Below are 26,544 nucleotides of genomic sequence, written 5' to 3' on the forward strand. Positions count from 1 at the left end.
AAAGAAATATGAGAAAGATAAATGGAGTGAAAGAAAAAGAGAGGGAAAATGAGGGATGGAAAGACACAGGAAAGAGATAGAGACCTCGAGAGAGAGAGAGAGAGAGAGAGAGAGAGAGAGAGAGAGAGAGAGAGAGAGAGAGAGAGAGAGAGAGAGAGAGAGAGAGAGAGAGAGAGAGAGAGAGAGAGAGAGAGAGAGAGAGAGAGAGGAAGGACCAAACTGCCTCCAGCAATCCTTGATGTAGCATCTAGGAAAGATAGGAAGTGCACAGCACAGTGTTGATAATTTGGCAGCTTACCATTGGAGCTCCTTGATGGCCGATGATGGCAGGTGCTGCTTTGAGACTCCCACGCTCCATAATGCAGGGTGAGCTGATTGACAGCGGAATGAAGTACAGCGTGAGGAGAACAGTCAAGTAGATGAGGAGAACCATCAACTGGAACCCTAGAGAACCAACAACTTAGTTATCTGGAATTACAACTATGGTACAGCTTTTTTTTTAAGATGTAAAAAACAAAACAAAAAGTTTTTTAGGCATAAAATAGCTATAAATTAGATTTGTTTTTAACAATTTTTAATTGCTTTAACATGTATTATGTTACCTTCTTTGCAGCTAAGAGGAAACGTCTAAATTACTATTTTATGTGGATGCTTAGCCAACACATTTTTAAAGTGTGCGGCCTCGTTTCTAAAATTAGTGCTAATGTAAGTAAATGTATGTTGACAGTTGAGGAGGGCTGATTCTGCAGGATTTTCTTTCAATTGTTACTGAGATATGACAGCAGCTGTCCTGAAGAAGAAAACTAAGTGTAGAAGGCTAAAATGTGTAATAGCTTCCCTTGCAGCCATGCCAAAAAAAGTTGAACATTACTGCGTTGCACTATGAATTGCATTCAGACACATTTCTGAGCACATGATGTGTGGAATTGAGCTTACACAGCTATTTTAATTCACATTTTAATTCAGGGTGAGAGAAGTTTTCTATATCTTACAAATGAAGACAAAAAACACTACCATTCAAAAGTTTGGGGTCTAATTATTATTTATCGAGGACATCTTAGTAATTTTTGTCTTGTTTCTAGTCTAAATATTTAAACATTCTTAAATCAAGATGCATTTACTAGATAAGTACAATATATAATATGTGTCCTTTGTCCTGTTGCTCTCAGTCACACACCTGAATTAAGCTAATTCATTATGCAGCTCATTATGCGGGCTATTGTGTTCTTTTGTCCTCCCAGGTGATATCCATCATTATTCATTAGCTATCACGCCTCCTTGCATACTGGCTTTGTTAAGAATAACTGTCTTACAAATTTTAGTTTTATGTGAATGAGTAGGCTCAATGATTCTCACATCAGTTTAAAGCAAAAACTCTAGGCATATACACCCATTAGTCAAAAGTCTTGTGGGAACGTATCTATCGTGTGTTTTGAGGCCTTCATTTAAAAAAAAATGTTATGTACATACATGTTGCTCTTATATTATGGTAATTCTGTATTGTGCTGAATACAGTCTAATTACACTTTTGCCATTAATGTGTTTATAAGCAACTGAAAAAAAAACACAAATGTCAGAGCATGTCAAAACTTCTAAAGGGCCCCAAAACAGCTCAGACTCCTAGGGGTTCAATTGATTAAGTGTAACAGTAAAGACATTTTTAATATTGCAAAATGTTTCTATTTCAAATAATAGCTGTTCTTTTGAACTTTCTATACATACAAAAATCCTAAAAAAAATATATTCATCTGTTTCAAAATTGATATTAATAATAAATGTTTCCTTGAGAACTAAATCAGCATATTAGAATGATTTCTGAAGACTGGAGTAATGAAAATTACTGAAAAAAATCAGCTTTGCCATCACAGAATATAAATATATCCAAATAAAACAGTTATTTTAAAGTGTAATAATACTGACAATATGTTATTGTATTGTTGATGTAATAAATACAGTCTTGGTGAGCATAAGAGATTTTTTTTAAAACAAATCTCACCAATCCCAAACTTTTGAACTCTAGTGTAGGCTCTGTGTACTGAATGTCCCTGAGGAAGGAAGAGAAATGTACTTCTGATTAACTAAACGAGATAAACCAGTTAAATCTGTGCTTAGTTAAATCAAATGAGCTTGGTTAAACAGAAATGAGGAATCAATAGCAGTATATTAATTTTCCCCCTAATGCTGTAACATGAAACACCAGCGCGTTGAGCAAGAGGAGATAGTAATGTCTCTGTATAATGGCAGGAATGTATCGATAGGGATGGAGGATTTCTTTGTGTATCGCTCTAATAATTAACATCTGGTTAATACTGATGCCTAACTAAGAGCCTTTCGAGTAAGGAAGTGAATTTGTCTTACTGGTTCTCTCTGCTCGCGCCACCTGTCCAGCCACCAGCCAGGCCAAAGCGGTAACTGCAGCTAAAGCTCCGAGGTGCAGGAAGGGACCAGTAGCCTGAACAAAAATTGAGGCATTCATTTGTTTTAAATACACAAACATAGATGGAATCAGAGAAATGGAGGATCCTTGAAAGTATAGTTCACCAAAAAAATTAAATTCTGCAATCCTATGCACACCCTCATTTAGTCCAAATTTTCTGAAGAGAAGAGACACAATCACTTTATATGATGAACAGATTGAATTTAGAATTTTATTTCCATAAACATTCATCAACGCGCACGTCAGTTGTGGTAAACTGGTCCTCACACGTCAAGCAAACATGCTTGAGCTTCAATGAGGTTCATTCTGGTGTTACGCCGCACGTTTGAGCTTCAGCAAGAACCAATGAGGTTCATTCTCGTGTGTTACGCAGCACGTTTGAGTTTCAGCAAGAACCAATGAGGTTCATTCTCGTGTGTTACGCAGCACGTTTGAGCTTCCACAAGAACCAATGAGGTTCATTCTCGTGTGTTACGCAGCACGTTTGAGTTTCAGCAAGAACCAATGAGGTTCATTCTCGTGTGTTACGCAGCACGTTTGAGCTTCAGCAAGAACCAATGAGGTTCATTCTCGTGTGTTACGCAGCACGTTTGAGTTTCAGCAAGAACCAATGAGGTTCATTCTTGTGTGTTACGCAGCACGTTTGAGCTTCAGCAAGAACCAATGAGGTTCATTCTTGTGTGTTACGCATTACGTTTGAGCTTCAGCAAGAACCAATGAGGTTCATTCTTGTGTTACGCAGCACGTTTGAGTTTCAGCAAGAACCAATGAGGTTCATTCTCGTGTGTTACGCAGCACGTTTGAGTTTCAGCAAGAACCAATGAGGTTCATTCTCGTGTGTTACGCAGCACGTTTGAGTTTCAGCAAGAACCAATGAGGTTCATTCTCGTGTGTTACGCAGCACGTTTGAGTTTCAGCAAGAACTAATGAGGTTTGTTCTCACGCGTCAAGCAGGTTCAGTTAAGCTTCTGTTTATGTTCCCTGATCAATATTTATATGTGAATAAATGCCTAAATTCAATCTGTTCATCATATAAAGTGATCGTGTCACTCATTCAATTCATATGTATTCGTTTTATGAACTATTTATTAACTTTTTGAAGCATCAAAGTGACAGTTGCGTAACTGTCAATGGAGGGACTGAAATCTCTCAGATTACATAAAAAATATCTTAATTTGTGTTCTGAAGATGAACGTAAGTCTTACTGGTTTGGAACTACATGAGGGTAATTAATGACATACATTTCATTTTTGGGAGAACTAGCTCTTTAAAGTGTCGAAAGATAATTTTACAGAGAGAGATCGCACACACAAGACAAACTTATAGCCTAAAGCGTAAACCACCGTTCAAAAATGTGGGGTCTAAGATGTTTTAATGTTTTTAAAAGAAGTCTCTTATGCTCACTAAGGCTGCATTTATTTGATCAAAAGTACAGTAAAAACAGATATATTGTGAAATATTATTACAATTTAAAATACCTGTTTTCTATGTTAATGTATTTTAAAATGTAATTTATCCCTGTGATGGCAAAGCTGAATTTTCAGCATCATTACTCCAGTCTTCAATGTCACATGATCTTTCAGAAATGCTCATTTGGTTTTTAAGAAACATTTCTTATTATTATCGATGTTGAAAACAGTTGTGCTGCTTAATATTTTTGTGAAAACAGTGATACTTTTTCAGGATTTTTGATGTATAGAAAGCTCAAAAGAACAGGATTTATTTGAATGATAAATCTTTTTTTAACATTACAAATGTATACGGTTACTTTTGATCAATTTAATGCAACCCTGCTGAAAATCGTACTAACCCCAAACTTTTGAATGGTAGTGTATCTAGACAAACATATATAGACACATCCCTGACATTTTCATCAAGCTTTTCAGGGCTGTCTAAAACCTGGAGATAAAATTTCTAAAAGAGCATACCTGAAGAGAAATCGAAACTACATCCCATTCCTCTCCCCACATCTGAGTGACAGATATCACTCCAATTATTGTGGAGAGCAAAGCGACTGTCACACCAATCTAATGAGAAAAACACAGATCCGTTAAAAAGTAATTTTACACAATTCTACCTAATTTATTCTCAGCAAACCAAACTATGCTTCCATTTATGTTCATAACCAAACGGGAAATACAACTTTTACTCTCTCAATGTGGCCAGAAAGCCTTGGGGCATAACAAGGTGTTTGTGACACTGTGTCAAGGTTATTTTGGTTCGTCTCACACAAACAGACTAAGTTTTTTTTTTCTATTCTGGAGAAAAAAAACATTTCAGAGGTTGACGGGTACCTTGTGGAGCCAGTGAAGGTTTAACTGCTGCCCGACAGCTACATGACACAGGGCTAAAATCTGGACCAAAAAGGACAAATATTAAGTTTAACGGGTGACAGCAACTGTTCAGATAAAGTGATAACTGGGGTATGGAGCTAAAAAAATGCTGAATGGTGACATGTACACACAGGTGTGAGAGATATTTAAAACGTTAGTGGTTTTGGAGAGGTTTTGGTATGCAAACCCACAGTGCAGTATCAGTGCTACAGAGCAGTTACAACTCACCATTAAAAATGCAATATAGGTGAAACCAGCTGCCGTGGTGGCCAATATGGGAACGGTTCCATCGCTCCACTCCCCTGAACGGTTATATAAAAACCTGTGGGAGCACAATACCGGAAAACCGTTAGCAGTTGATTATTCAGCATTAGAATTCTTTATGTCCTCCATAATGTTCAGACTGATTTAAGGCCTAACCAAATAACCAAGCCCCTGAAAAACAAATAGAAGCAATAGTCTTTTGACAGGCTCCACATTTCTCTTGCTCGCTCTCATGGAGAGCTCTGGATTATATACATATATTTTTACCAAAGAGGTGGATGAGAGGCATTTGTTTTACAAAAAGCATCATCTGCCTTGTGCGTATCTTTGAAACAAAGGGAGATAAAGCATATGAAACCACAGGGCACAGTTTCAGGGTCAGTATTAGCTTTCTTCAACATCTAAGCACAACGGCTGTGAATTGAATACCGACTTACGTTTACTCAATACTGTGTAATATATCTCCTGAAAAAGGGCATATTATTCCACAATGTTTCAAGTATGCTGTAGACATCTTCACATACATTTTTAAAGAGGTCCTATTATGCCCCCTTTTACAAGATGTAAAATAAGTCTCTGATGTCCCCAGAGTGTGTATGTGAAGTTGTAGCTCAAAACACCCCACAGATCCTTTTTTATGATGTTAAAATGGTCCCTTTTTGTGTGTTTTTGTGTGTGTCCACTGTGTAATATTTAGGAGGATCTAGTCACAGAAATGAAATATAATATACATAACTATATTTTTTAGTGGTGTATAAAGACCTTACATAATGAACCTTTAGGAACTGTTTTTTATTACCTTAGAAAGAGCCATTTCTATCCTTACAGTGAAGTCACCATTTTGCGCCAGCATGTTTAGTTCTTGCGTTACAAAACGTTTAGTCGAATTACGAAAATGACAAGTTTACATGTTGTAATTACAAGTTCAACAAGCATGTGAATGCTTTTACAGTTCGAGAACGCACCTTTAAAGGAACTGTATGTAAGAATTGTATTTCATTTAATCATAAAATGGCCCTGATATGTCACTAGACATTAAGAAATCATGTTATCATGAAAATAGCAAATGTTACAAGCATCACGTTTTCCACAAAAATATTAAGCAGCACAACTTTTTAAAAAATTGATTACATAAGAAAAGTTTCTTGAGTGTTAGAATGATTTCTAAAGGAATGAAGAATAACGGAATAACGGCTGCTAAAAATTCAGCTGTGCCATCACAGGGAAAAAAATGACATTTTAAAATACAATACAAAAGAAAACAGCTGTATTAAATTGTAATAATGTTTCCACAATATTACTGTTCTTACTGTATCTTTGGTCAAATAAATGTAGTCTGGGTGAGCATGAGAGACTTCTTTCAAAAACATAAAATCTTATTTGTTAGTATGGTATAGCATAGTATCTGAGCCTGAAATCAGAATGCAAAAGGGGTTGGTATGTCATAGATCACCCTTCAGAACTGACTGGCTAATCTACAGCTTGGTGGGCGGAGCCATATCGAGGGTTTGCCTGCTAGATGCATATCCTCCTGCCTGATCACAGATTCTACATGTAGTCCCTCAGGGCATTTACTAGAGGTCGTTGTGAATCAACACCTTTTGTCCTCTACAGTAAAATCAAGGACTCATGTACCTCCCATGAGACTGTCGGGGGGAAGGTGGAAGCCACATAAAGGAGGAGAGAAGTGACATTGAAAAGGAAAAGAAAACAGAACGTGACAGAATTCAAAAAGGAGATCTGGAGGATCAGGAGAAAACGACCTTGAGGGAAAAAGCAAACAATGGCTTTTACTGCCATGCTGTTTTTAATGTGGTTCCTGGAAAATAGAAGATTATGTAGTATTGTTTCGTCACGCCTCGATTATTGTAATGCTTTATGTCTAGGTGTTTGTTCAAAATACAGCGGCCAAGTTACTAACGAATACAAGAAGGAGAGAACATATCACTCCTGTTTTGGCCATTGGTTACCTGTCAAGCAGCGAAAAGAATTTGAGGTGTTGACGTATGTTTTTAAAGCTCAGTTTATATTTCAGAGCTTATTAATACTTGCAGCTCCTCTAGATCTAAATTGAATAATCAGCTGCTTTTGGATATTCCACTGACGGAGTTATAATGTGAGGGTGATCGAGCTTGCTGTTGCTGCCCCCTCACTTGTTTTCTATATCTAATACTGTACATTAGTAATATATGTGGGCTATAGTTTACATCTGTGTTTTCTGTTGTCTTTTATCATGTTATTTGTTGCATATTTTTTTTATGACCACTGACAGGTGAAGTGAATAACACTGATTATCTCTTCATCACGGCACCTGTTAGTGGGTGGGATATATTAGGCAGCAAGTGAACATTTCGTCCTCAAAGTTGATGTGATAGAAGCAGGAAAAATGGGCAAGCGTAAGGATTTTAGTGAGTTTGACAAGGGTCAAATTGTGATGGCTAGACGACTGGGTCAGAGCATCTCCAAAACTGCAGCTCTTGTGGGGTGTTTCCGATCTGCAGTGGTCAGTATCTATCAAAAGTGGTCCAAGAAACGAACAGTGGTGAACCGGCGACAGGGTCATGGTTCAGGTTGTTCATGAAGGGTTTCAGGAGCACAACTACGAGTTTGAGGTGTTGACTTCGCCTCCAAATTCCCCAGATCTTAATCCAATCGAGCATCTGTGGGATGTGCTGAACAAACAAGTCCAATCCGTGGAGGCCCCACCTCGCAACTTACAAGACTTAAAGGATCTGCTGCTAACATCTTGGTGCCAGACACCACAGCACACATTCAAGGGTCTAGTGAAGTCCATGCCTCGAAAGTTCAGGAGCACTGTTTTGCTGTTTTTGGCAGCAAAAGGGGGACCAACACAATATTAGTGTTATACCTGATCGGTGTATATCATGTAATTAAAATTTTAGATATAAATTATTTTATATTATATACCATATAACATATTATACTACTATACTTATTTCTGTATTTTATGTAAAAAAAATTAGCCATATACACAACTATTAACACCGCACTTGGTCCTATAGCCACATAATGCACTCTACCCTTCCATTTAATGTTTGAGAAATCAACTGGAAGAAAAAAAATAACAGCCTCGATTCTCAGCATGTTTCTTGACGTTTAATTGGACTGTCAAAAGCGAACACATTTTCATTTACATACAAAATTAATTCTAGATGAGAATTAGCTGGATTAAATATGCAACCTGCATGCAATGCAATGTAGCATATTACTCTAATTCGTTGCATAATGTACACCGTTTTAAATACTAAAAGTATTAAAAGCAGTACATAGTATACACTGCACAGTATGTGCAATCAGTGATTCCATTCTGAGCACTAGCCAAAAACAGTCAAGCCTATCTATTAAAATTGCAATCTGTTCCATCAGAGCCTTTCCCATGAACTCTGGATTACTTTAAGCGTAGGATTATGCCAAATTTGTTTCGGGAAAGCTCATGAGTTTCTTAGATGTATCACTGCAGAGAAACAGAGATTGTGGGAACGTTGATGAAAGTGTATGATTTTATAAAGCCTACTCACCAGTTAAACTCGCTGTAGTCATTGTGGGCCTCCCACCAGAAGTAAAACCACACCAGTAACAAGGAGAAAGTGCAGAAGAGAATGAAGGACCACAAACACTCCCACTGGAACAGAGAAACACAACAAACAAATAGTGTAAATAGGAGTTATAATAAATCCGTTTCATAGTTTGTGTCTATCAGCATCAGTCTATTTTTAATATTAATAAACAGGTTGGTGTCCGCATGTAACAATACAGCCACTGTGATAAAACTGTGCCAAAAGATCATCTCGAGAGTCCTACAGTATGGAGAACAAAATTTCTAAATACTGTCAACACTGTTTAAAAATGTGTGAAATGAGTGTAATTTAATAGAGTTCTCATAATGCCCCAGGACATGACTGCATACACATATGAAACGCAATTAATCTGAATAGAGCTCCTTCAATAGTGAGAACTGCCTTCATCACAGATTAATTAGTCAAACATTAGTTCATGCTCTCAGCAAAGCAATTAATTTTAAAACATATTATATGACGGAGAAAATGCTGTATTACTGTACAATAATTCGTTTTCTGTCTAGAAATGTATCCTTTGTCAAATAAAACACATAATATATTAAAGCATCTTTGGTGTTTCCATGGTTTCTACAAAATAAAACCGGAAATCGAGGGTAAGGCCGGTATGACATAACGGAGGCGACGCACGGACACGATCCGTGTCCTGGTTAAAATGGCTTATTTCTCTGGATTTAAACATTCTTGGAAACATCTGAGATAATGCAAGTACACAAGTCAACAAAATATGTACAACTGTTCTAGTGGTTTTTGGATATTTTAATCCAAAAATCGAACATATTGCGCCTTTAAGAAATGCATCAAAATGCACTGTAAACTCAAACACTAAATTAATTGCAAATCTGCAATAATTAAATACAAATTTAATTTCCCCATACTTTACTCACATACACTATATTGCCAAAAGTTTTGGGATGCCTGTCTTCACATGCACATGAACTTTAATGACATCCCATTGTTAATCTGTAAGGTTTAATATGGAGTTGGCCCACCCTTTGCAGCTATAACAGCTTCAACTCTTCTGGGAAGGCTTTCCACAAGGTTTAGGAGAGTGTTTATGGGTATTTTTTTACCATTCTTCTAGAAGCACATTTGTGAGGTCAGGCACTGATGTCGGACGAGAAGGTCTGGCTCACAGTTTCCACTTTAATTCATTCCAAAGGTGTTCTATCAGGTTGAGGGCAGGACTCTGTGCAGGCCAGTCAAGTTCCTCCACACCAAACTCGCTCATCCATGTCTTGTTGGGAGTTGGGAGCAAGTTGGGAGCATGAAATTGTCCAAAATGTCTTGGTATGCTGAAGAATTAAAAGTTCCTTACACTGGAACTAAGGGGCCAAGCCCAACCCTTGAAAAACAACCGCACACCATAACCCCACCTCCACCAAACTTTACACTTGGCACATTGAAGTCAGGCAAGTACCATTCTCCTGGCTCCTGATTTTATACACCTTTGGCCATGGAAGTGAATTCAATGATTTGTCAGGGTGTCCCAACACTTTTGGCAATATAGTGTATGTAAAAAACATTGATGAGAAGACCATCAGATGAGAAAGCATAATTTATATAATAACTGGAAGTGACTTGTTAAACATCCTATATTGATTTGTTTTATAGATCAATTATGGACTGAAATGAAAATATCATTGACTTGGTAAGCTCTTTTAGTACCATGTTACTCTACAGCCACTCTGGTATTTGTTCTCCAGTTTATATCTTCCAGTGGATGAAATGGGCATTGAGCATTTTATATTAGCATTTCTCACACATATAGAACGTTTTTAACAATACCTTCTTTGAAATAGAGTTTCATTTTCAGCATATCACCGGCACTTCCCACACATTGCACATATACACCCCTGGCACTGCCAACCTCTTAACAATAACCAATGTACTGTGAATAATGTCCGAACCTAAAAATAATCACCATTTATTTGGCTCACAGAGTAGTGCGTTGTCTACAGCAAACAATCCAATTGGGTCTGTGAATTAATGAAATGGCTAGTGTGCAATTACATAAACCATGGAAAACAAATAATACATTCATTTAATCAGACATAAATAATGCTTTAAATGTTCAAATGGACTAACGTTACTATAATTTTCAAATCATAGTAATTTTTCTTAATGGTTTTCCTCTTTAATCCACCTTGGTGATTCAGTGTCAGTCTGTCTATAGCAGACAACATAATTCCTGTTATTATTTGAATAAGCCCCACTTTTTTCTTTATCCTTTCTGGGAGAATGAATTGAAAGTGGACAAAAATATAGGTATAAACCACCCAGAAAAATTAAAAACACGAAAATATACTTTTTACAACAGCATGATCAATTAAAAAAAAGTAGAGTAATACAATTAAATTGTATTTTTGTAATTTAATTAAATTAATTAATACAAATAAATATGAAATTAAATAACTTTTTTTTACAAAAATAAAATATAATTTAATTAGTTAAATAAATTTAAATCTTGTTACATAAAAGAAATTCACTCTGTTTTCATTGCAAAATAAAGGCAATGCAGAATGACAGCCCTTACTTCAATAAAATAAATAGCGGAGACACAAAGTACTCATACTGTCAAATTTCTTCCTCGTCACTACACAAAGAACGAAAATATAGTGGCCATGAGGGAGCAGAGCAATGAAAATGTGCAGAAATGAATGTTCCACTTGGTCCACAAAAAGCAGTTAGGAAGCATGTAGTGTATTAATTCCTAAGCCCCATCATCCAAAAACACCTAAATATAGATGGATAAAGAGGATTATGGGTAATTCTAAGCAGAAAAATAATACACACAAATAAATGCTGCTAAACCTGTGATCTCACACCAACATCACAGGCTGCCTGAATGTGCCAAATCAATAGCACACCATAAAACAGGTCAAATGTCATATGTGGTTGTGTTTTTGCAAATGATTTTTCCATCAGCTTAAAAATGACACCAGACTGAGAACAACGGAGATGTTTAACACTGATATGGGTTGTGGGTGGATGCGGGGTGTTGCTATACGGCTACTAAGGTACTCTTAGTTCAACATTATAATATACAGTGTGAAAAAAATGTATATTCATTTTAATTAGCTAAAGATTACATTTAAATTGAATTTTTAAAGATTAACTTTAAGTGAGCTCTAGATGACAGCAAAGGTAATCTACACATGAAAAAAGGGGAAATGAGGATTTACGATTAAATTAATTTATCATTTTAAAGTCACTTAATAAAGATAAATCGCTTCAAAAACCAAAAGCACATCTCTCCTAAAAATGCTGCATAATTTGAAGTATCATTCATTGTGGGACAAGTTTTGCACCAAAGTTTAATAGTTTAAGCTAGGGATTTATTCATGGCCTGAAATGACTCATCCTCCATAACCTTGAACACACAATCTTAAGACAAAGATAGTTCAGCATATGCATTGATAAACTCGGCTGTGTTTTTGGCATGGCTGTGGTTGTAGCAGATTGTCATGACATCACCAGGGTCAATAAGCAACAAGCAGGAGACAACTCAACAGAAGGGATTCAAAGCAGCCCTGGGCGGCAAGCAGTGCTTCCTCTAAACGAGAATATCATCTTATTATCAAGCCTCAAAAAGCTTATTTTCAAAAGCGCTCGTTTCATTCTGTCCCGCTGATCTGAGATGGCAGCGCCTCTCCACCACTTAGTAACAAAGTAAACTCACTTTTCTTCCACTATTTCCTGAGGGGAGCGTTGAATTTGTATTGTGCAAGCCAAGGCAGTGTCTACAACTGTCTGGACCTTGAACGTCTTATTGTTCACAGAGTTATGTCAGGCACAGAAACACTTCTATAAACAATTCTTAAAGGGTTAGTTCACCCAAAAATGAAAATTCGTTATTTTTGTTTATTTTTTGGCGCACAAAAAGTATTCTCGTCACTTCATAAAATTAAGGTTGAACCACTGGAGTCATATGGACTACTTTAACAATGTTTTACTACCTTTACGGGCCATGAAAGTGTTAATTAAATTGCTGTCAGTGGAGGGGTCAGAAAGTTCTTGCATTTCATAAAAAAATACCTTCATTTGTGTTCCGAAGATGAATGAAGGTCTTGGAACGACATGAGGGTGAATGACAGAATTTTCATTTTTGGGTGAACTAACCTTTTAAGTAAAATCAAAAGTAACAATTCCCCTCAAAACAATCCCAGCAAAGCTTTGCATGGCACATTAGTTATAATGCTGTCAAGTAAACGCCTTGGACTATCGCTAATTGGTTAAGGTGGGGTGAAATGGCATGGTTACAGTGGTTGCCTTTAATTATCTTCATTAAGTTAAACAGGCTTATCTGATGCTGAAATATGGGCAAAATAACAATATCTCAGACTAAGATCTGCCAAGCACTGGCTGCAATTATGAAAATTAGCTTATTTAGCATTTCCTGAGCAAAAAACCAAGCTGAACCACTGCCCAAAACATAACAGATAGAATCCTACAAACAGCAAAAAACAGCTTTTCCTTGGAGCGCCTTGAGTTTGATGCCCCAGGATCATTTATTCATATGATATTTACCACACACATCTGCCAACTGTAGTTCAAAATCCCACTGACTGCTAAATATCTAGTCCACAGGCAAAGGGCAAAGAACATGAGGAGGCCGACTGCCCAGTGTGAGAGAGTGAAGGAGAGACAGTGGTGGGTGGAAATGAGCAGAGAGAAAAATGGAAGTGGAAAAGGTAGGGGGAGTAGCGGAACAACGTCCTTTCATAACAGTCCCTCAGCGGTAAATCGCATCGGTGAGCGAGGTGCAAAATCAAGTCCCTTTACAAACTGACCCATTCTGGAACAGATGTCACACAATCCATTAACAGAACCATTTTTAAAGAAAAGATATGCATTCTATTCATAGAGTGGTTATTTTACTGGTGTACAGAGGCACCTTTTGAATACCAGTCTGAAAAAGCAGACTATACAACTGAAAAGAAAGTGTCATTGGAGGTCAAATTTAGGTCAGGTGGAATTCAATTGTGGCAGTATAACAAAGACTATGCAAAATGACTTTACTAAACCACACGGATTCAATATAACCCTACTAGTTCTTACAGCTTCATGGGTTAGTTGGATCATTTCTACTGAATAGACCATCAGTAATAGTGGAAACTCTCACCATAGTGTTGGCATTTACACAAGGGTATTTTTGGTCCTGAAAGTAGTTTCACTATAGCTCGATAGTGTCTAGCTGAAGGTTGTAGCCAGACATGCTGGATGTCTAAATGTAAATGCTGTGATCCTGACTAATTTCCAGTTGAATTTTCCACTCTGTTTATTTCTGTTCAAAGTGTTTCCATTGATGTTAGTTGTTATGTAAAATTACTGTGGGTCAATAATGTGTAATGTTTGTGCCGGCTGCTACAAAGAGTACTTTCATAGGCTTCCTTTGCAAATGTGCAAAAGGAACAAAATTAAATATGTACTTGAACTGAATATGACATTTAGCTCTTTGTCGAAGATGTTGTTCCATGGAACAACATCTTCAACAAAGAACTAAATGTCATATTTACATACATTTCTATTTAAAAGCACTGAATAGCCAAGATCTCTGTAAATCCATACTATCCATGCTTCATACTTTAATTAAAAAAAATCAAACATCAAAATTCTGGACTCCAATTAGTCACCAACCCATTCCAAGGAATATTAAAGATTGAAGATGTCATGTGGAAAGAATTTATAAAAAGAAAGTCAATTGAATCCAAAACAACAGAATTCACATTTTTGGATGAACTACCCCTTTAACATCTTTCTCTCTTCTACTCCAATGTGAAATTAAAACCGTAACCTAATAATCTCCATGCTGATGGACAGGGAAAGATTAAATCTGACAAGAACATGCATTGTAGGTCACCTTGTAGGAAATGCTGGCACTAGAATACACGCATAGATAAATTCATCAAAAGCCATTTAAAAACGCTGCTCCCTTCTGTAAACATGAACCCTGAATGACAGTAAAGCACTGGCGGAGTAGTGGAGAGAAAATCTGAAAGCAAAGTCTTCCTACATGTGAATCCAAGTAATGAAGAACATTGCAGCGAACAGATTACTACGTGCAAAACAGCATCTAGGGAACAGAACGTAATCACACACATAATCTGTATTCCTGATGGATGGAAAGAGTTTAAGAGCCTCAGTTGGTTGCTGATGTGGTCTGAAGATGCATGTACAGGTCTGTGTGTTTCTTCCAATCCACTGGAAATGACAGTCTTCGCCCTGAGGAAATACACTGATTGGTTGGGTGGCCTCTGGCTAAGTTGGTGGCAGGTCTGTCTCTGTAATCTGGAGTCACTGTCTGTCACTGTGTATCACGCCTGTGGTGACACCCTGCCCTTAGTACTGACTGAAGGTTGAGAACGTTTTAGCATACTAAAGTGTTTTCATCAGACCAAAAGGTATATGAACTTTTCACAAAAGGCTAGAAAGATGTTAAAAGGGATGTTTCCATGAGTAAGAAATGAATACAGGGTTTGCATTTTTGAGTGAAATATCCCTTTAAAATGGCCTTTTTAGGGATGCACCAAAAGCTTGGCTGCCAAAAACATGAACAGAAACTGTACATTTAACTGATCAGATAACAATAAAGAAAATGCAGCATGTATGTGAAATAATTCAGGTTTAATCATATTTAACGTTATCTATTGCAGATGATGACAGAGCTTGCATCAGATGCAAACAGACGCCCTTTTTACATTTACTTTTCCTGATTTTGTTTGAGTTTGTTTAACGCCATCGCTGGCACAAGTAACCACACTTTTACTTCAAGTGCCAGTTCATTAAAAAAAAATTTAATATTTTTGAAGCCTATAAATGTTATTTTAAAGTCACATCAAGGAAACTATACTAAATCCCTTTATTATATAATAATGTTACATTGATATATTGATTAAATTTATTCCAAACAAAAAGTTATTTCAGGGCATCACTGGGTAGGTATTTTCGCCCCCAATTTTTTACTATTTTTCAAAACGTATACACTCTAAAAAATGGTGCTATATGGCACTAAAAGTGGTTCTTTGGCTCGTAATCATAGGGGAACCACTTTAAGTACTGTGTGTATAGCACCAATTTTGGTGCTTCAGTGGTTCTTCAGCGGTTCTTTAAATGACTGAGGTGCTATATAGCACCGCTACCATATACAGAACATGTTAAGATGTGGTGCTATATAGCACCAAAAGTGGTTCCCCTATGATTACGAGCCAAGAACCACTTTTAGTACCATATAGCACCATTTTTTTAGAGTGATAAACTTTATGCTAAACACTCAAACAATGGCTATGTTCACACAACAGAAGAATACAACTGTCGGTCCAGTTTTATGAAAGAGACTGTCAAATTCCTTATATAACCAAAATTACAGTGATTTCAGTTGATGAGTGCTGTATGAATGAAAGCAAAGTAAACAACTAGTTGTATGTCGTGTCATTGACACATGTATACCACACATTATGAGATAATCTTTACTGTCAATCACTAATGTTAGAGCCGTCAACCTCTCTCAGATGAAAAATTATTTATTTAATTATGTGGAGTGGGTAGATCCTGAGAGGTTTTGGCAGAAAATCTGAGAGGATGAAAGCAGCGGGGGCTGCAGGAAAATAGCTTTGAATGAAATTAAATCCTTAAAGACTCAACACTGACAAAGTGTTGATTTTTACAGTCATTATCTTTCAGTATTGTTTACAGGCAATAAGACAATCGCAAACACATTGACCCATTTACTAAATTGATAAAACAAAAGTGAGAGTAAAGCCATTTATAAATGTTATACGGTTTCCACAAAAAATATTAAGCCGCACAATTGTTTTTAACATTGGTAATAATAATACATTTTTTGAGCACCAAATCAGCATATTATTTCTGAAGGATCATGTGACACAGAAAAAGTAATGATGCAGAAAATTCAGCTTTGCTATCAGGAATATATTAGATTTTAAAATATATTAAAATAGAGAACAAATTATTTTACCTTGTAATAATATTACACAATATTTTTGATCAAATAAATGCAGCCTTGGTGAGCATAAGAGGCTTGTTTTAAAAAAAAAAAATCAAAATGGTAGTGTAACTGATCACAGTTGATCCACTACATGCCGGTCGCTGCTGGTATTGTGTATATTGGCTTGTACAGACCATGCAGAGGCCCATGGGAGAAAATGACACTTCTATTCACGTGTCCTTTGTGTTGGGATGGGTAAATGGAAAAACTCTCAATTATTACTGAGGAGGGATCTCTTTTCAGTGGAGCACAGTTTACAGCTTAAACAGGAGACAATCACACATTTCTCTCTCTCTTTCTCACACACACACTACACACACACACACACTACCCAGACACAAAGACAGGCTTCATATAGAATAATTCAACAGAACTACATATTATACGTATTAGATCCCTGTATGCCATGCTGTTCTGGGATTCAATCACAAAGCTTTTGTATTGAGTTTGAAAGGCCACATGGAATCTCATTGCTTCAGTGATTCCACAGATTGAGTCTGGAATCATGAAATATGGATGCGCTTTGCATCATCCCAGACCTCACATCCCTGAGTTTAGTGTGTCATATGAGAGTGAGAACTGGGCTCTGAAGCGATCAACTGTCAACTGATCAACTGAGGGGACAAAGGTCAAATTCTTATGTATGAATAAAAAAAAATCATATCCCGTTTCATTTAAAAGTGACAGGAAACTACATTATCTGCATTCATTGAGAATTGACACCATTCTATCTCTCTCTCTCACTTACAGACAGCTGAACTGGCTGTTTTGTGGACAGGGTCAGGCCTCCCGCTATGGACAGTCAAGACTGAGTTGAAACCGCTGACAGCACAGTACAAGCATCTGAGAGCCAGAGAACAACAGGAAACCAGGGAAATGGCTTAGTCTCCTTTTGTGGATTTAAAATGGAAATGTATATCTGCTCCATTTTTGCTCATTTTATTGTATTAGGCATTGATCCAACTGCACACTCACACTCTTCATCTGGTTGTCTCACACTATGTTCTGAATCCAAAAAACAAGTTTGGTAAGGCAATGTTTGAAATATACCACAAATATATTACCATAGAATACATGAATTTGACATGAAAAAAATTATTTTAAATTGTAAAAATATTTCACAATATTATTGCTTTTGATGTATTTTGTATACTTGGTGAGACTTCTTTTAATAACATTTAAAAAAGCTTACCGATCAAATTTTTAGATTGTACGATTTTATATATATATATATATATTTAACGGTAGTGTATACATAACTCGCCCCAAGTCCTTCATTGTATGTCTATAGGATTCTTTCACCCATTTTATTTTCGCCCTGGCAAATTTTTTTTTTAAATTATATATTATTTGTACTGTAATTTTAGAGTAACATACTGTAAAACAAGCCATTTTGTTTGTACAGCTAGCTGTTTCTCTCAGACCTTAATGGTCACAGTCGATAAAGCACTGATTGTCGGTGATTTGAACATTCACGTAGATAATACAAACGATGCGCTAGGGGTTGCGTTTACAGACTTATTAAACTCCTTTGGGGTCAAGCAAAACGTGACTGGGTCCACTCATTGTTTTAATCATACACTAGATTTAATTATATCACATGGAATCAATCCTACTGATATACCCCAAAGTGATGACGTCACTGATCACTACCTTGTAACGTGCACACTGCGCACTGCTGATATTTTCCATATGTTCCGCGTTATAGACCAGGGGTCCGTTCTTCGTTCCTCGTTTAATACATCTGAGATGATTTGACAGATCCCAAATCTTTTAATCTTGATAACTGATGTCTGGCTAATTTGGTTCTTCAAACAAATTTGCTGATTGGATTTAAATATCTGGATTAAATGATCTAAGATCACTGCGCGTTCTTGTTTTCCCTGAAGAGGGCAGATGCATCGATACTCGAAACCATGATCAGCAATGCAGCGATTGGCTGGCGTCAAGACAGCAACGTAATGACAACATATAATTAAAAAAGCCACCTGGCAAAAAACTTGGCACTTTTGTACACCCTTTACATTTTTATTTCAATGTTGTAATTACATTTTTAATTCAATTTGAAGCAGATTTGTAACGTGACAGTATTAAAGTTTCTTAAGGGTCAAGATCAAATTCTCTGCATCTCCTGCGCTGCATCAAGCCACTCCCATAATATCCATCATCACTTAAATTAATGCACGGCTCAGATTAACTGTACAACATGTGTGTAAACCTCCAATAAAATTATAAAGTAATTATTCCATCACAAATAAATCGCTCAATCAAGTGGCTGTGTCTACAGTATTATACACAACATTATAATATTATATACATTCTCATATACATATACAATTTAAAATGTGTATATTATTATTACAACCCCAAATCAGAAAAAGTTGGGACAGTATGGAAAACGCAAAAAAAAAAGAAAAAAGAAGTGATTTCTAAATTTACTTTGACTTGTATTTCATTGCAGACAATATGAACACAAAATATTTTCATGTTTTGTCTGGTCAACTTCATGTCATTTGTAAATATGCATCCTTTCCTGTCATTCAGACCTGCAACACATTTCAAAAAAAGTTGGGACAGTAAAGCATTTACCACTTTGTAATGTTGCCATTCCTTTTCACAACACTTAAAAGACGTTTAGGGACTGAAGATACCAAGTGATGAAGTGTTTCAGGTGTACTTTTGTCCCATTCTTCCTGCAAACAAGTCTTAAGGTGGGCAACAGTACAGGGTCTTCGTTGTCGCATTTTGCGCTTCAAAATGCGCCACACATTCTCTATTGGAGACAGGTCGGAACTGCAGGCAGGCCAGTGAAGTACCCGTACCCTCTTCCTCCGCAGCCAGGACTTTGTAATGTGTGCAGAATGTGGTTTTGCATTGTCTTGTTGAAATATGCATGGACGTCCCTGGAAAAGATGTCTTCTTGAAGGCAGCATAATCTCTATGTACTTTTCAGCATTAATGGTGCCTTAACAGAAGTGCAAGTTACCTTTGCCCAGGGCACTGACACAACCCCATACCATGACAGACCCTGGCTTTTGGACTCGTTGCTGGTAACAGTCTGGATGATCCTTTTCTTCTTTGGTCCGGAGCACACGGCGTCTATTCCTCCCAAAAAATACCTGAAATACTGATTCATCTGACCACAGTACACGTTTCCACTGTGTGATGGTCCATCCCAGATGCCTCCGAGCCCAGAGAAGTCGACGGCGCTTCTGGACACTGTTAACATAGGGCTTCCTTTTGGCACAGTACAGTTTTAACTGGCATTTGTGGATGTAACTACGTATTGTGGTACTTGACAAAGGTTTGCCAAAGTAGTCCTGAGCCCATGTGGTGATATCGCTTATAGATGAATGATGATTCTTGATGCAGTGCCGCCTGAGGGATCGGAGATCACGGTTGTTCAGCTTAGGCTTGCGCCTTGTCCTTTACGCACTGAAATTCCTCCAGATTCCTTGAATCTTTTAATTATGTTATGCACTGTTGAATGTGAAATATCCAAATCTCTTCCTATCTTTCTTTGAGGAACATCGTTTTTAAACATTTCAATAATTTTCTCACTTATTTGTTGGCAAACTGGCGATCCTCGGCCCATCTTTGCTCCTAAAGGATTAGACCTTTCTTGGATGCTGCTTTTGTACCAAATCATAATTACAATCAATTGTTGACATCACCTGTTTCAAATAATATCATTATTTAACCATTTTACCTCATTACTAGCCCTAAATTGCTCCTGTCCCAACTTTTTTTGAAATGTGTTGCAGGTCTGAATGACAGGAAAGGATGCATATTTGCAAATGACATGAAGTTGACCAGACAAAACATGAAATATTTTGTGTTCATATTGTCTGTAATGAAATACATGTCAAAGTAAATTTAGAAATCACTTCTTTTTTTATTATTTGCGTTTTCCATACTGTCCCAACTTTTTCTGATTTGGGGTTGTATTTAAAATTATTATTATTGCCCCTGGTTCAGTAATGAACTCTTGTAATAAAGTAGCAGTGGCTGGGACAGATTTTAAGTATCACCTCAAAATGCAATCTAATCCTGTTCACATGAAATAAGCCTGCTCTCCAGCAGGTTTAAGTTTACGGACCTGTTGCTATGACAGCAAGTCCAGGATGAGCATCGAAGAACCAAACAATCCAAGATCATGCCAAATCCTCAACAATCAAATCTGGCTAACTGAGTTAGCGAGGTACGAAGAACGGACCCCAGGTAGACCAATTCTCCCAAACACTATAGATAAATTCAAAAATAACCTACCAGATTTATCTCAGCTGCTCAGTGTACCCAAACACACACATGAACTAGAGGAAATGATTAGCAGTATTTTCTCTAGTACATTAGAAATGGTTGCACCGATCAGATTTAAAAAGTTTAGAGAGAAAAGTACTGCACCATGGTACAACAGTATTACTCACGCTATCAAGAGAGAAACTCGTTATCTAGAGCGCAAATGGAAAAAATCTAACAATCTAACCTATATTATATGTTATTTAGTACAGTGGCCAGATTAACAAATAAACAGACATCCCCTGAACAAAATATTCCAGTACAGTTTAGTAGTAATGACTTCGAAAAAATCGAAAGCAACAGAAATACAGTTATAAATGTACAACCTTTGAAACGTTTTATGATTCAGCCTCAGTTATCACCCCTGAAGAACAACTGCAGTGCTTTACAACTATAGGACAGGAAGAGCTAAATAAACTTATCATTGCTTCTAAACCAACAACATGTTTATTAGATCCAATACCAACTAATCTCCTGAAAGAGTTGTTACCTGTAGCAGAAGAGCTTCTTCTCAATATTATTAATTCAACTTTATCTCTAGGTCATGTAACAAGACCGTTCAAGATGGCAGTTATTAAACCTCTCATTAAAGGGATAGTTCACCCAAAAATGAAAATTCTGAAAATTTTGAAGAATGTTTGTAACAAATCAGACAGAGCAACCATTGACTACCATAGTAGCGGAAAAAAATACAATGGTAGTCAATGGTTGCTCTATCTTCTTGGTTACAAACATTCTTCAAAATATTTTCTTTTGTGTTCAGCAGAACAAAGAAACTCATGCAGGTTTGGAACAACTTGAGGGTGAGTAAATTATGAAAGAATTTTCATTTTTGGGTGAACTATCCCTTTAAGAAACCACAACTAGATCCAAATGAAGCAGCAAATTACAGACCCATTTCAAATCTGCTAATTGTGCTCTTACTTACAAGAAAACAATATCTATGAAAAATTTCAGTCTGGATTCAGACCCCATCATAGCACAGAAACTGCACTCATTAAAATTACAAATGACTTTGTCGCTGCTGACCAAGGCTGTATCTCAATACTAGTTTTACTTGATCTTAGTGCTGTATTCGACACCAATAGATCATAAAATACTCTTAGATTGTCTACAAAATTACACTGGTATTCAGGGATGGGCATTAAAGTGGTTTAGATCGCATCTATCAGAACGTTACCAATTTGTTTATTTAAACAGGGAAAAATCTTAGATAACGTCTGTAAATTATGGAGTGTCGCAAGGATCTGTGTTAGGCCCTCTGCTATTCTCAATATATATGCTGCCACTTGGTAATATTATAAAAAAACATGGAATTAGTTTCCACTGTTATGCCGATGACACTCAGTTACATATTTCAGCACGACCAGATGAAATCTCTACATTATCCAAGCTGACAGAGTGTGTTAAAGATATAAAATATTGGATGACCTGTAATTTTCTCCTATTAAATTCAGATTAAGACGGTATTACTTATTGGACCAAAAACCTGTACACAGAATCTCTTAGAATATAATTGCATTTAGAAGGATACACTGTTACTTCATCCGCTACAGTTAAAGACCTGGGTGTTATATTAGACAGCAACTTGTCTTTTGAAAATCATATTTCAAATACTACAAAAACAGCCTTCTTCCACCTCAGAAACATTGCTGAGCTACGGAACATGCTATCTGTCTCTGATGCGGAAAAGTTAGCTCATGCATTCATGACCTCTAGACTAGATTACTGTAATGCATTACTAGCTGGCTGTCCTGCCTCCTCAATAAACAAGCTACAATTAGTCCAAAATGCAGCTGCTAGAGTTCTTACTAGGTCAAGAAAATATGATCACATAACACCAATTCTAACATCCCTACACTGGTTACCTATTAAGTTTCGTATCAATTATAAAGTATTGCTACTGACCTATAAGGCCCTAAATGGTTTAGCTCCTGTGTATTTAACTGATCTTCTATCGCCTTATAACCCATCACGATCTTTAAGAGCACTAAACTCTGGGCTTCTGGTAATACCTAGGATATCTAAGTCAACTAAAGGAGGAAGAACGTTTTCATTTTTGGCACCTAAACTATGGAATAGCCTTCCTAATAATGTTCGGGGCTCAGACTCACTCCTCCAGTTTAAATCTAGATTAAAGACTCATCTCTTTAGCCAAGCATTCACATAATGCATCTCATAACCTTGTACTCCAGTTATATCAGTGCACATGATTGTCTTTGCTTAATGTTTTGAACAGCAGCTACGCTAATTATTTTCCTGTTCTGTTTTATCTCGAGACGCCCATCCCGAGGTAACTAGAGAGTCTGTCAGCTCCAGTCTGGATCAAGCCCCTCATAAAGAGTGCAGATGACCAACACCTGTGAAGAGACGACTCCAGCTCCTGCGATGACTTCAGATGACGCAGTTCTGCATCAACACGCACTCATGCTCAATTCTATATGCCCTAATCATTAACAACATGTATTCTTATTTCACTTATTTCTGTGCATTAATTTATGAAAAGCGCTATACAAATAAATGTGAATTGAATTGAATTGAATAGCAGTGCTGTGTTTTTACAGTACAAATATAGTTAATGACTTACAGTACTCTTGTAAATTTACAGTCATACTACAGTAATTTACTGTATATTTCACAGTGTACTTAATAGGACATGAAGTTTGCAAATTATTTTTAAACTCTCTCAGACAGGCAAATATAGTCTCTCTGGTGCAGTGTTATGCTCCTCCGTTCGCTATCGACATGCATCTGTACTGATAAGACCCAACTTTATCTTGGTTTCTCTGACAACCATCTCTCCTGCTTCTCTCAGCAACATGACCACGGTCAAAATCTGTGTCACCGATTTTCAACACAAAGTCTTCTCCTTTTGCTCCCGTCTCATCTTACAGCCCGATTCTCTGACAAGCAATTGTGTCCCAACTCTCTTCTCCCACAGGGACCTTTACAGAGTACACATCTGAAAACAGTAATGCTCAAAGGCAAAACTCTCTCTGAAGGAAAGCAAACATTTAATAAAAGCACCTCCAGAGAGGTTTTTGATGTTTGATTTGCTTAATAAAACATATAAAAAAGCATGAAAGTGCAGGGTTATAGGTTTTCCACTAACACTTGTGTGTTTTTGAGCTACTGAAAGTCCTTGGAGAGATCATGGAAAAGGAAAAAAAAAAACTAGAGGATGTTTATTAGCGTAACACGTACTGTGGTAAATCAAAGGGTACATACAACATGAAAGGGCACATGTTCCCTTAACGCTGTCCCTATTCCGCTAATGTAGAAGTTCTACAGACCTGCAATGTTTTGATTAAAGTCTTCTTTTACTAAAGCACCCTCATGGATTATTGGCCTCGCTCACTGCATTAGACAACGAGGAAAATACCATTTGTTGGCAGTCTGGAGGCAGTTCTTTCAACACACATATATAACATCACAATTCCCCTGATGCTCAGCACATGTCCTTTAATTAACTTTATGGAAGCGGTATCCTAGACAAAAAGTGCTTTGACACATAAGAAACAGATCGTTATTTACTTATACTTGACTCTATTGAAGCAGACGTAAGCAAACCCCAATCAAAAAAAAAAGATTATGATTAATGTGATTCCTAATGAAATGTTTTTATCCTCTATGACTAAAATTTGCTTGCTAAAGTAAATCAATTTCTAAAACCTCACCTAATACATTAAATTCAGTAAGTCTTACTATAAAGATAACGATAAAGATATGATATCAACGGAATGGCACAGAGAAACAATATCACTTTCAGAATGATTTTATCCTATATTTGACAGCCAATCAGAATCCATCCTGCTGTAACGAGCTCAAGCATTTAAAGTGACAGACAAGAACGCACTTAGTCTGCTGGTGTGGACGCTAATATAGTTATCGTTCTTGGTGTGAACCTTAAGGCTCATTAGTCTGGTTATTTCACATGTATACAGTGCAAATGTTCGTTCACTATACTGAGAAGTTTTTTTAAAATGGCTGCCCTCTTAATGACCTACAGTTTCTTAAGCCTGTGTTCTCATATTGACACTACATCATCTATGTCTATGCACAAAACAAAGATAGACGTGTCACACTAGTCTTGGTGCCAGATAAAGAACACAAGTGAACACAGAGTTTGCTATCAGTCAATGAATTTCTGACCTGACCCTGTACTGCACAGTGACCCTTGACTAATCGAAACTTTGATCTTCTCAAAAAGGTTTTCTTGGAAACTAAGACTCATCATGTGACCTTATTAATTTCCAATCCCAGTTAACCTATTAGACTTTCAAACAATCTGCATATGTGTAGGTTGTTGCGTGAACATTATGAACCCAAGCCGTTTTCTAAAGGACACCACACAACAACAAACGTCACGATCAGTGTGATTTGTGATTATTTTGGGTTGGTTCTTTAGATGAATTGGTTAAAAAGACTCTTTATTTGTTTTCAGTTATAATAGAATCGAATAGAATGAAATGACTCAGAATGAGAAAAAACAATGTTAGCTCGTTTGAAATGTTGAAATTTGTCGGGGCAGTGTGAACATTTCTTAAAGGGATAATTCAACCAAAAAGGAAAATTCTGTCATTTACTCACCCTCAATTTCTTTGTAACCAGGCCGCTTTGGGGCACCATTAACTTCCATTGTAGGAAAGAAAATACTATGGAAGTCAATGGTGCCCCAGAACTGTTCTGTTTCCCACATTCTTTGAAATATCTTCCTTTGTGTCCAACAGAAGAAAGACACTCATACCTGAGCCTTTAAACACTGTTGGTGTTGAAATGTTGAAACACTTCACCACATCAAAACTGTTCGTGAGAACACTTAGGTCAAACAACAACTAAAATGAACTCTAAAATGAATTTTAGCTGTGGGATTTGAGCTTTAATAAAGTCTTCAAGTCACAGCCAGATGGCTTGGAGACAGGATAGCTCACCTTGGTGGTGTCATCATGTGACCGCTGGTAGCGTTTCCAGCGGCAGCCGTATATTCCGGTTAGACATGACAAACACAGCTGTCTCTCATAGACCTGTAACGGTTGGTGCTTCACCATGCTCCTTCAATCCAGACTCCAACCCACCTCACTATCATCCCACTAACCGCCAAGGACCCTGCAGAAAGACACACACAGAGCACTGCATAAATAAACAGTAGATTAGCATTAGAACCATGTGACACTTCAAATGGCTGACACATCCATAAATCATATCAGGGGAGGAGTGGAGAACTGAGAGTGTATTTCCAACATTGTCACTGATCAATGCCGTTCCAGGTTCTCTAAACACTGTAGATGCAGAATTCTTGAAACTGACCATCAATTTGTGCCTATTGAAATCTACAGTTAAAATGTTTGAGGTCAGTAAGATGTTTTTTTTTCTCTTTTACTCCGTGAGAATGAATTAAAAGACATTTATATTGTTACAAAAGATTCTATTTCAAATAAATGCAAATAAAAAAAAATCAAATACTATTCATCAAAGAATCCTGTCACGGTTTCCACTAAAATATTAAGCAGCACAACTTTTTAACATATAATATGACATGTTTCTTGAGTACCAAATAAACAATTCGAATGATTTCTGAAGAATCATTTAACACGATAGAACCTTTTC

At 36.9% G+C, this 26,544-nt stretch overlaps 1 protein-coding gene across 4 annotated transcripts in view; it reads right to left on the reverse strand.

Annotated features, from left to right (window-relative positions):
* gdpd5b (glycerophosphodiester phosphodiesterase domain containing 5b) overlaps window positions 1-26,544 on the reverse strand; it is a 63,441-nt gene that overhangs the window by 15,227 nt on the left and 21,670 nt on the right. For all 4 annotated transcript variants that reach the window (XR_013817101.1, XR_013817102.1, XM_079824162.1 and 1 more), the window contains exons 2-8: window positions 25,869-26,043; window positions 8,574-8,677; window positions 4,999-5,092; window positions 4,732-4,791; window positions 4,366-4,464; window positions 2,359-2,452; window positions 299-444 (exon numbers count right to left, since the gene is read on the reverse strand). Coding sequence is in view for 2 of the 4 variants with exons in the window: in XM_079824162.1 (XP_079680288.1) it covers window positions 299-444; window positions 2,359-2,452; window positions 4,366-4,464; window positions 4,732-4,791; window positions 4,999-5,092; window positions 8,574-8,677; window positions 25,869-25,985 (714 nt within the window). In the remaining 2 variants the exon portion in view is untranslated. The remainder of the gene's footprint in view (window positions 1-298; window positions 445-2,358; window positions 2,453-4,365; window positions 4,465-4,731; window positions 4,792-4,998; window positions 5,093-8,573; window positions 8,678-25,868; window positions 26,044-26,544) is intronic.

The sequence above is a fragment of the Gobio gobio genome (assembly GCF_949357685.1).
Source record: "Gobio gobio genome assembly, chromosome: 8".
NCBI lineage: Eukaryota > Metazoa > Chordata > Actinopteri > Cypriniformes > Gobionidae > Gobio > Gobio gobio.